The 11,594-nt window shown below is 48.5% G+C and overlaps 1 protein-coding gene across 1 annotated transcript in view; it reads right to left on the reverse strand.

Moving 5' to 3' along the window:
* Nucleotides 1-7,990, reverse strand: part of LOC143984226 (beta-1,4-galactosyltransferase 4-like) — a 55,099-nt gene extending 47,109 nt beyond the window's left edge. Inside the window, exons 1-2 of the mRNA XM_077484512.1 lie at nucleotides 7,597-7,990; nucleotides 2,189-2,421 (exon numbers count right to left, since the gene is read on the reverse strand). Coding sequence (XP_077340638.1) covers nucleotides 2,189-2,421; nucleotides 7,597-7,858 — 495 coding nt within the window. The 5' untranslated portion in view covers nucleotides 7,859-7,990. The remainder of the gene's footprint in view (nucleotides 1-2,188; nucleotides 2,422-7,596) is intronic.
* Nucleotides 7,991-11,594: the final 3,604 nt, after the last annotated feature.

Genomic DNA, 11,594 nt, shown 5'->3' on the forward strand with positions numbered 1-11,594 from the left:
GAAGAATAGTGCCCCATCATTGGTATCAGTGGGAAGAATAGTGCCCCATCATTGGTATCAGTGGGAGGAATAGTGGCCCATCATTGGTATCAGTGGGAGGAATAGTGGCCCATCATTGGTATCAGTGGGAGGAATAGTGCCCCATCATTGGTGTCAGTGGAAGGAATAGTGCCCCATCATTAGTATCAGTGGCAAGAATAGTGCCCCATCATTGGTATCAGTGGGGGGAATAGTGTCCTATCATTGGTATCAGTGGAACGAATAGTGCCCCATCATTGGTATCAGTGGGAAGAATAGTGCCCCATCATTGGTATCAGATGGAGGAATTTTTTTAAGGCTTGTTGGATCTTTTTAAATAGGTTTTTCCTATGTTTTATTGGGTAAATTCCAGTCGACTGTTAAACTTGCCAAGTCAGTGCCTCCCCTTACATTAGGGCTGAATCTAGTGGGAGCTGGGGTAGACAGCGCCTCCCCCCCCCCAAAGTTTTCCACTCACACCCCCCCCCCCACACACACCTGATGCTGTGCCTGGCAGTCTCCCATGCCTGTACTGTATATGTACAGCCTGAGCACAGGCAGCAAGATCTCCTCCTCGGCTCTTCTCCACATAACACAGAGCTGAAATCTGATTCTCACACAGCTATGTGCACTGCACTGCGTAAAGCTGGTTAATACAGCCGCACTGCCGTTCTGACCAAGGAATTTCACAGGTCAGAAGTGCAACATAGCCACCAGCTACACACAGTGCAGATCATAGCTGTGTGAAAGAGAATCCGATTTGAGCTCTGTGTTGTGTGGGGATTGGGAAGGTCCAAGGAGGAGATCTTGCTCCCTGTTCTCAGGCTGTGTATGTACAGTGCAGGGATGGGAGCTATGCTAAGTGCCCTATCACCGGTGACCCCTGTCCTTTCTCCTTCCAGTGGTGACCCCTGTGTTCTATCCTGTCAGCGGGAACCACTGTCCTCTGCTCTGTCAGAGGTGACCCCCTGTCCTCTGCTCTACCAACTGGGACCCCTGTCCTCTGCTCTACCAACGGGGACCCCTATCCTCTGCTCTACCAACGGGGACCCCTATCCTCTGCTCCGCCAGAGGTGACCCCCTGTCCTCTGCTCCGCCAGAGGTCACCCTGTCCTCTGCTCCGCCAGAGGTGACCCCCTGTCCTCTGCTCCGCCAGAGGTGACCCCCTGTCCTCTGCTCCGCCAGAGGTGACCCCCTGTCCTCTGCTCCGCCAAAGGTGACCCCCTGTCCTCTGCTCCGCCAAAGGTGACCCCCTGTCCTCTGCTCCGCCAAAGGTGACCCCTGTCCTCTGCTCCGCCAAAGGTGACCCCTGTCCTCTGCTCCGCCAAAGGTGACCCCCCGTCCTCTGCTCCGCCAAAGGTGACCCCCCGTCCTCTGCTCCGCCAAAGGTGACCCCCTGTCCTCTGCTCCGCCAGAGGTCACCCCATGTCCTCTGCTCCGCCAGAGGTCACCCCATGTCCTCTGCTCCGCCAGAGGTCACCCCATGTCCTCTGCTCCGCCAGAGACCACCCCATGTCCTCTGCTCCGCCAGAGGTCACCCCATGTCCTCTGCTCCGCTAAAGGTCACCCCATGTCCTCTGCTCCGCCAGAGGTCACCCCCTGTCCTCTGCTCCGCCAGAGGTGACCCCCTGTCCTCTGCTCCGCCAGAGGTGACCCCCTGTCCTCTGCTCCGCCAGAGGTGACCCCCTGTCCTCTGCTCCGCCAGAGGTGACCCCCTGTCCTCTGCTCCGCCAGAGGTGACCCCCTGTCCTCTGCTCCGCCAGAGGTGACCCCCTGTCCTCTGCTCCGCCAGAGGTGACCCCCTGTCCTCTGCTCCGCCAGAGGTGACCCCTGTCCTCTGCTCCACCAGAGGTGACCCCTGTCCTCTGCTCTACCAATGGGGACCCCTGTCCTCTGCTCTACCAATGGGGACCCCTGTCCTCTGCTATACCAACGGGGACCCCTATCCTCTGCTCCGCCAGAGGTGACCCCCTGTCTTCTGCTCCGCCAGAGGTGACCCCCTGTCCTCTGCTCCGCCAAAGGTGACCCCCTGTCCTCTGCTCCGCCAGAGGTGACCCCCTGCCCTCTGCTCCGCCAGAGGTGACCCCTGTCGTCTGCTCCGCCAGAGGTGACCCCCTGTCCTCTGCTAAGATTACATTTTAGCTTTAAATTTAAGTCAATGTGGTCTCACCTGATGAATGACGTAGATGCCGTAGTCCAGCTGCTGCCGCTGCAGGAAGGGGTGGAGGTTGTCCAGTAGGTAGAGGAGGTGTTTCTCCCGGTTCCGATGTGGAATGAGGATGGCCACGCGTTGCTGGGCCCTGCAGCTGTCTGGGTGGTAGCGACCATTGTCCACATTGGGATACTTTTTATGTAATTCTTCTAGATTCAAGGAAGGGTCAAAGGAGAGTGGTATGGCCCCCTCTGTAAAATGAAAGGTCAGTACTGTAAAGGCAGGCCAGTAAGCAATAGTAAGTATTCCCTGTCCTACCCCTTTATGCCTACAAAGGCTTGAAATGTTAAAATTATGAATGAACAGGACATACACTTTACAAGTGTAGCCCCCTGGTACTAACCTGAGGCAATAATGTAAATTTCGATTTTTGGCTGAGCTGTACACAGCTCAGACTAATTGTAGAGTTTATCTGGTCTTTTTCCCGAATCTCAGTTAGGTTGTGCATTTCTCACTGTCGCCAGTAAGTGTCACTGGTGCCACGGGTCAGTATGAGAAGTACAACTAGATTGAGCTATGAATATTTATTCTTCTTCCGGACAGCCCAGTAGGAAGTTTTTGGCCGCTGGTGCATTCTGGGAAAGGATATTTATTTGGGCTGGGCCAGGGCTCAAGTCCTGCAGGAACACATGGGAACGGAGTTCCTGTACTTTTTCCACAACAGGAACTCAGTTCCCATTAGCAGCCGACACAGCTTGCAATAGTAAGTGCCGCACACCTGACCATTCAGGCATTGCCAATAGGGGGCCCCATGACACCTTCCGCTTCGATCTACCTGTCAATCACAGCTAGCTGATGGGTAGATCAGGTCTAGGTCTAGCTGACGGGTAGATCAGGTCTAGGTCTAGCTGACGGGTAGATCAGCTATTCTGCTCACAGGACATGCAGGGAGAGAGGTGAGCTGAGGGAGGAACATCAGTTTGGGGTGGTAACCTGAGCACAATACCTGCCAAAGTTTAATGCCAGGAGGGAAGTTTATGTGGAAATATGTGAAGGGTTGGAATAGCAGCGAGTGTGTGTTGGAGCCCTGCAGAGTTTGCAGCCCACCAAGCTAACATACATCTCCTAAGCAGGAACACATCACTATCTCCCCAAGCATTCTGTCCAGATAATGTGCAGTTGATTTATGACCTTTCCGTTTAACCCTGTGTTATCCAAACTCTGTTCAATGAAAACTGTAAACTCACCACATAAACACTCTGTATACAAAATAACATTCCCCAATAAAGATCAGAACATGATGTTCACATTTGCATGGAAGCACAACTGAATGAATGCTGATTATTCAGAGAATTACCGTATTTATGTTTATTGAGGATTGTTTTGTTTTTTATATACTAACAGTTAAGCTTCATACACACGATACGAAAATTGGATGAAAAATACCACTTTTGAAGCGTGCTATTGAAGTGCATATGAGCGTATCATTTATTTATTTTTTGGTGGGGGGGGAGTGGATCTTGGGTGGGAGTTCCCACACTTTTTTCCCCAGGACTTGACCCCTGGGCTGGGCCATGTGTTCGCTCTTTCTTACCTCAGGCCCTCCTGGCCTGAGTACATGCTGCTGGAGTGAGCTCTGCAAGTAGGGCCAGAAGCCTGTCTGGGGCCTACTAATCCTAAGGTGGTCCTTCGGCTGTCTTGCCCAGCGTGGAAGAAGCCAAGCCAAGCTGAGAAGATCCAGCTGCTGGAGAGAGCCAAGATGAAGGCTGGTCTCTCAGGTTGTTTGGAGGACGCACTATCATCTAAAATGTGCTTACAGTGTTGGCGGGTCAGCTTAACTGCTTCAGATCCGCACTATAGCCAAAGGATGGTTACAGCACAGAAATACTTTGCCGGGAGTACATCTATTGACGTCTTCCCGCTAATCACAGATCAGAGTAAGGGGTCAATCCTCACACCTTACCACATGATCAGCTGTCAGCCAATGATAGCTGATCATGTGATGTAAACAGAGCTGGTAATCGGCTATTTTTTTCTCCTCACGCTGACACCGTGAGGAGAAAAAAAAAGCAGATCACCGGCGGCTGTGAGAGGGACATCGGTCCCGATCAAAGAGATTGCCCCAAGCTCATCTGTGCCAACTGCCAGTGCCACCTAACAGTACACAACAGTGCCCCCTACCAGTGCCCACCAGCGCTACCTATCAGTGCCACCTATCAGTGCCCACAATCAGTGCCTCATCAAGAGTGCTGCCCATCAGTGTCACCTACAAATGTCTATCAGTGTCACCTACCAGTGCCCATCAGTGCCCATTAGTGTCATCTTCAGTGGTATCTATCAGTAACACTTAGCTGTCCCCATCAGTGCCACCTTAACTGTGCCTATCAGTGCCCACCAGTGCCGCCTCATCAGCGCATATCAATGAAGGAGAAAGATTACCTGTTTGCAAAATTTTATAACAAACCATGAAACATGATTTTTTTTTTCTTTTTAGCATTTGATGGGCGCTGGTGAGGTAGCGTTTGATGGGCGCTAGTGAGGCTGCGTTTGATGGAGCCCTGGTGAGGTAGCATTTGATAGGCACTGGTGAGGCTGATTTTGATGGAACGCTGGTGAGGTAGAATTTGATGGGTGCTGGTGAGGCTGCCTTTGATGGGCACTGGTGAGGTAGCATTTGATGGGCACTGGTGAGGCAGAATTTGATGGGCGCTGGAGAGGCTGCATTTGATGGGCCCTGGAGAGGCTGCATTTGATGGGCGCTGGAGAGGCTGCATTTGATGGGCGCTGGTGAGGCTGCATTTGATGGGCGCTGGTGAGGCTGCATGTGATGGGCACTGGAGAAGCTGCATTTGATGGGTGCTGGTGAGGTAGCATTTGATGGGCACTTCATTAAAAAGGTGGGGTATACATGGGCGGGGCACAGGGGGTGGATGGAGCCAGAGTGGGCGGCAAAATTGGGTTTCGCCTAGGGTGTCAAAAGTCCTTGCACCAGCCTTGGCTGGGCGAGAAGACGTTCAATTCAGTGTGGGATCGTTTTTAACCCTTTTTTACAATTCATTTAGGTTCAGTGTTACTTGACAAAGTAGTTGTCAGTCAAACTATCACAGCGCTGAAACCTGAAAAAAATTACTCGGTAACGAAGGGATATGTACAGGCTGGTACTCAAGTGGTCAACAAGACACTCCCTCTTATAGTAAATATTAGGAAAAAAGTACAAAGAAGAGAAAAATTGTAATGAAAGCAAAAATATCAGTTACAAACTTGTGTTCCTAGTGTCTAGATTCATTAGTGCTGTTTATACCTAGAACAGAGTTTTCCTTTTGGTACTAATCTAGCTTGGTCTGTACCTACCCTTTCCATTACAAATTGGTCTAATCAAGCACAGCAGGGAAAAATTTTATATTTTTCTTCAAAATGTGATTTACATAAATGTAATCTCATATTAGTGTAGCACCCTCTAGTAGTGTAGGTGCCTTTGTTGAAGTGATTGTAAAGTCTAATTAAAAAAATTAATTAAATAACAAACATGTTATACTTACCACCTCTGTGCAGTTGGTTTTGCACATAGCAGCCTGGATCCTCCTTTTCTCGGGTCCCTCATTGCTGCTCCTGGCCCCTCCCTCCTATCGAGTGTCCCCTCAGCCAGCAGCTGTCTATGGGGGCACCCGAGCCGAGTCAGAGTTCCGTGTGTCCATTCAGACACAGAATCCTGACCTGGCCCGCCCCCTTTCTCCCATGATTGGCTGACTATCTTTCATTGACAGCCGCAGTAGCCAATGGCGCCACTGCTGTGTCTCAGCCAATCAAGGGGAGTTTCGCCGGATGGCTTAGACACTTGTGGACATCGCTGGAGAGAGAAGAGGCTCAGCTAAGTAATTGGGGGGGGGGAGGGGGGTGCTGGGGAGGTTGCTACACACAGAAGGTTTTTTTTTATCTTAATGCAATAGTGCATTAAGATAAGAAAAACTTCTGCCTTTACAACTCCTTTAAGGATAGGTACATTTAGGCAGACTTTGCTGGCAGCTTGGCCTGTTTACTTTGATCTGGGTTGGGAGTGACTCAGGCAGAGCTGGGTGACTCACAAGCAGCATCACTGAGACCTTACACTTCTTTCCAGGATGTAGTAGAGTCTTCTGGAAAGGAAGGAGGAGAGGAAAGGTGGAGCTGCCTCGAGTATTTTGAGGAGCCCTGACCAATTCCCAATCTGGATTGGCAGGGGGCAGGCATCCTTAAATGCTCAGGGTCAGCCCAACTGGGGAGGAGTTGTCTGGTGTGGAAACTTGACATGGAGTGCTAAGGTGTTGTGGCCTGGAAGGAGCTGAGGGGGGGTTGACCTTGGGCCTGGACTTGGGTGCGGACAAGGCCCTCTGAGAACAGCCAGAAGTGTCCTGGAGCGGTGGCATAGGAGCAAGGAGAGGACAGCAGCAGAGCACTGCCAGGCAAAGTCTTCAGGGTGGAACAACAGGTTGCAGGTAGGAGGGCTGGTGAGTGACACACAATCTGGAAGGGCTGGGTAGGCACGCCTGAAAGGGCTGAGATAGCGCAGTCTGGGATGGGTGCAGAGCCAGTGAAGTGGACTGTGGTGGCACGGCAAGTGGAGAGAGGCAGCTGCAGCCAGGAGGGCTAGCAGCCTCTGAAGAGGTGGTGCTGGGCTCAGTAAGCCAATGATTCGTGGCCGGGACCTGCTGATCGGCTGTGTCCAATCACAGCCCAGAGCCCTGTGTTGATAAACAACACAGATCTCTGTAGGAAGGGAATGATCTGTCATAGTTATGGCTGTGACTAAAGCTCACGCCGAAAGGGGTCAGCTGTTTGCTTTTTAATGCTCATATGTATCCAATAAATGTTTGCATGAAGGACATGATTGAAAATTTTAAGGGGAGACATGATTGAAACCTTTACATACAGTAAATCAAGGGGGTGAATAAGGTTCAGGAAGGCGATATTTTCAATATGAAACCAAAATCAAGAACACGGGAACATGACCTCAAACTAACTGGAGGAATATTCAAAATGTTAGAAAGTATTATTTTGCTGAAAGGGTGGTTGATGATTAGAATAAATTCATAAAAGAGGTAGTGAGACAGTCAACGGTAAATGGCTTCAAACATGCTTGGGATGAACATAAATCTATAGTCAGACAACAAGGTTAATGAAAAAAAACAAAACAAATTTAAAAATGATCAGACTCGATATACTACTCAGTCTTTCTGCCATCACTTTTCTGTGTTTCTATGATTTTGGAGTTGATGGCTCTTCTTTCTTAAATATTGTATATAGTGTGAGAAGACACATTGAGCCTCGGAAAACAGGTGTATAGGTGTTGCCTTCCCTATACATTCCCTACACTGAGCCTTGGCACCTATGCTGCAGACTGCACACTAGGATTGGATTGCTTTCATCACAGAACACCGTAGTGTACTCACTCAAATATGGAGACAGAGCAGGGCAAACGTTTGATTCTTCTTGGACAATCTGTTCCACAGACGATGTGGTTTCGTCTTCTGACCTCCCATCAAGTGGCAGATACCTGGAAAAATTATCCAGCGCCTTATATGTGGGGATAAAATATGTGCTGTCCCGCAAGTAGAAGCTGACCCAGCCAATTGCTATCAAACAAACAGCGATGGACAGCAGCAGTCCTTTCCTAGAGAAGAAATTGCCAATGGTGCTACCCAGTCCCATCATCGCTGGCTCCGAATCGCTGCACCGCCAATATCAAGTCGCAAACCACCTCAGGTCATCTCATCTTCGAGGGTCGACCACCAAGCAGTCCGTCCTCGGGACAGGTCACATCACTCAAGTCCAACACACCAACGATCCAACCTGAAAGAAGAAAAGAGATGAAATGAGTGCTTTCCATCAATGCAAAGGCTGTTTTTTGGCCACTAAAAGGGAAGTATCAACGATATTCAAGCCTTGCAGAAATTTAGAAAAAGTTTTAGAGTTTAGAGCAGTTTAGATATTTGAAAGGAAGCATAAGCCCCTGTACACATGGTCGGAGATTTTGGCAACCAAATCCGTCGGATTTTGCCTGTCGGATTTAGTCCGACGGATTGTGTCCGAAACTGTTCCATACACACGGTCGGGCCAAGTTGGCGAAAAATCAGATCTTTCAGAACGTGATGACGTAATTTCGTTACGATGGGACTACGTTCAGGCTAGTAGCCAATAGCTTTGATGTAGGAATTTGATCTGAGCATGCGTGGCACTTGGTCCGATCAAAATGCTCTACACATGATCGGATTAGGTCCGTCCGGCCCAGTTGGTCGGTAAATATTTCCAACATGTTGGAAAATTTGGTTGGACGGAGATTCAGACGGAATCAGTCCGATGCATACCACACACAGTCGGATTATCTGACGACACGGTCCGATAAGACTCATTCCGACAGATTCTCCGACTGTGTGTACAAGGGCTTAGAAGAACTGGTATTGGCACCAAACAGCCTATAAATTGGAGTATCACATGGACAGATTGTGGTCTTCAGCTAGTTTCTGAATTACCTGGGACCTACTTATGTCTTCCTGAGTATGACCTGGCTTGTCTTTGACCGGCCTCTGGAGCTTCTCTGACCTCAGCCTGTGTTTTGGAGTCTCCTTCCTTGCCATCTGATTCAGTACCTTGCTACACAGCTGTAGGCAGGCCCAAATGAACGTGGGCATAAACTTTCATTTCTGGTACCACTAACAAGCCTCCTGCCCTAATTTCACGTTGGTGTGTCTCCTCTGCACTCTGAGGGAGCCAAGTAGCATACATTCACCAGCACATGTAAATGAAAGGATCTGGACAGTCACACTCCAATATAATCACCTTTATTGAATAAAAACCATAGTCCATACAGCAAATGGAGGTAGAGAAATCAGATATAGCAAACGCGTTTCACACCCTTACTGGTGCTTAGTCACTAGCACATGTACATGACCATGCCCAGCGCTTCCCCCACAACCTACCTGGCTGAGCCGGTACCAATACCAAAGATAGGCCATTGGTAGCAAGAAGAGGCAAGTCCGATAGACTTTCAAAGTTTTATTGCCGCAACTTTAGGGCACAGCACACAACATGGTAGCAGTCAGCACTTTCCCAGGTCGGGCCACCTATGTTCTGTCCCCAACTCACGCCTATCCAGGGCACTAGGACTTTTCTGGTGTTCCCCAGTGGGAGAATACCAATAGCTGGAAGAGCTACATCTCTATACAATAGGCCCCACCAAGTCTCCTAGGGGGCAGCTCCAGAGTCACACTACTGTTTGTCTCAACATCTTGCCCAAACTCCTCCCCATCTTTCAAACAATCCACTTCTTATCTATGAAGAGAGTGCCTCCTAATGGCCAAACAGGAAATTTTACCATTACCCCCTTACATAGCTGTTACTGAACTCTGCCTGATGTTCCTGCACCTCACTACCCAGCTGTTGAAGACCTTCAGCTTGTGTCCTGTTTCATTTTTATCTACTGGTCAGGTGCTACCTTGTTTCTTCATATGGTTCTTACCTGGTTCACAGTCATCTGTCCCACCCACCTGGCAGCTGGCACAGTCTGCAACACTGGTTCTCATGCCACTCTGTTCCCTCACATCTACCAGGATTGTTGGGCAAGATGTGGTAGAGAAGCCCACCCTTCCAGTTTGATCTACATCAGCTAGGACTGCAGAACCCCATTCCTCTTTGTTATGCAGAATAAGGGTGGGGTTGGATTCTGTATCTTGTTGCCATTGTGCTTATACAGAACAGCGAGTGAGTGTGGTCACCCTACAGCAGGAAGTGTTTTACTAGCAGGATAACCTGGTAGAAAAAGAGGGGGGGGAGCCTAAAAAAAAGAAAATGAATGCAGCTATCACATCTAAGGGCTGCTAAATTGTAATATATTACATTTTTGGTTTTGGGGTTTAGATACATTTTGAGTTTTTTTCAATGTCTGTATATACAGTCATGGCCGAAATTGTTGGCACCCCAGAAATCTTTCCATAAAATCAAGTATTTATCATAGAAAAGTATTGCAGTAACACATGTTTATTCCCTCTGTGTGTATTGGAACAAAACAAAAAAAAGGGAGGAAGAAAAGCAAATTGGACATAATGTCACATAAAACTCCAAAAATGGTCCGGTCAAAATTCTTGGCACCCTTAACTTAATATTTGGTTGCACACCCTTTGGAAAAATTAACTGAAATCAGTCACTTCCTATAACCATCAATAAGCTTCTTACACCTCTCACCCGGAATTTTGGACCACTCTTCCTTTGCAAACTGCTCCAGGTCTCTCTTATTGGAAGGGCACCTTTTCCCAACAGCAATTTTAAGATCTCTCCACAGGTGTTCAATGGGATTTAGCTCTGGACTCATTGCTGACCACTTTAGAACTCTCCAGCGCTTTGTTGCCATCCATTTCTGGGTGTTTTTTGATGTATGTTTGGGGTCATTGTCCTGCTGGAAGACCCAATATCTCGGACGCAAACCCAGCTTTCTGACACTGGGCTCTACAGTGGGACCCAAAATCTTTTGGTAATCCTCAGATTTCATGATGCCTTGCACACATTCAAGGCACCCAGTGCCAGAAGCAGCAAACAACCCCAAAACATCATTAAACCTCCACCAAATTTCACTGTAGGTACTATGTTCTTTTCTTTGTAGGCCTCATTCCGTTTTCAGTAAACAGTAGAATGATGTGCTTTACCAAAAAGCTCTATCTTGGCAGGGCCGTTTTTAAGGCATGGCAAAAGGAGCAGTTGCCCTGGGCCCTATCATTGTTGTGGGGCCCAAAGCAGCTGCCTCATACTTGCCAACTATCCTGGTTTAAATTCCCTTGTTCCTTGAGGTTTTAGTCCCGTGCTGTGTCCCAAGATCTCAGTGTGAAGTGCTGCTACTAATGCTGCCCAGCTCTGCCCTTTTGTTGTGTACAGATGACTCACCTGCAGACCCTGTGTTTACATGTAAATTACTGGCATTCATATGTGAATATGAATGGCCGGCGGCATTGATATGTATATCATGCCCCCCTGAGGTCATATCCATAGTAATTTCTAGCAGCCAATCAACAAGCAGAAATCATGTGCTGTAACCTTTAGCAACTAGTCAGTGAGCCGTAATGTGTACTGTAATGTCTAGCAACCAGTCAGTGAGCAGTAATGATACACTGTAACCTCTGGCAACCAATCGCAATAGCTACCTGATCTGATTCAGTAAACTGATTTTGAGTCTAGCTGCTATTTATTGTATGTCTCAGAGCAGGTATAGAGAAAAAATGCATGGGGGGGGAGGGGGGCAAAAAAAGTTTTGCCCAAGGGTCCAATCAATATTAAAGACGGCCCTGTATCTTGGTCTCATATGTCCACAAGACGTTTTCCCAGAAGAATTTTGGCTTACTCAAGTACATTTTGGCAAACTGTAGTCTTGCTTTTTTATGCCTCTGTGTCAGCAGTGGGGTCC

Source organism: Lithobates pipiens, unplaced genomic scaffold (assembly GCF_037356315.1).
Source record: "Lithobates pipiens isolate NorthernLeopardFrog02 unplaced genomic scaffold, aLitPip1_a1.2 Scaffold_16, whole genome shotgun sequence".
Lineage (NCBI taxonomy): Eukaryota > Metazoa > Chordata > Amphibia > Anura > Ranidae > Lithobates > Lithobates pipiens.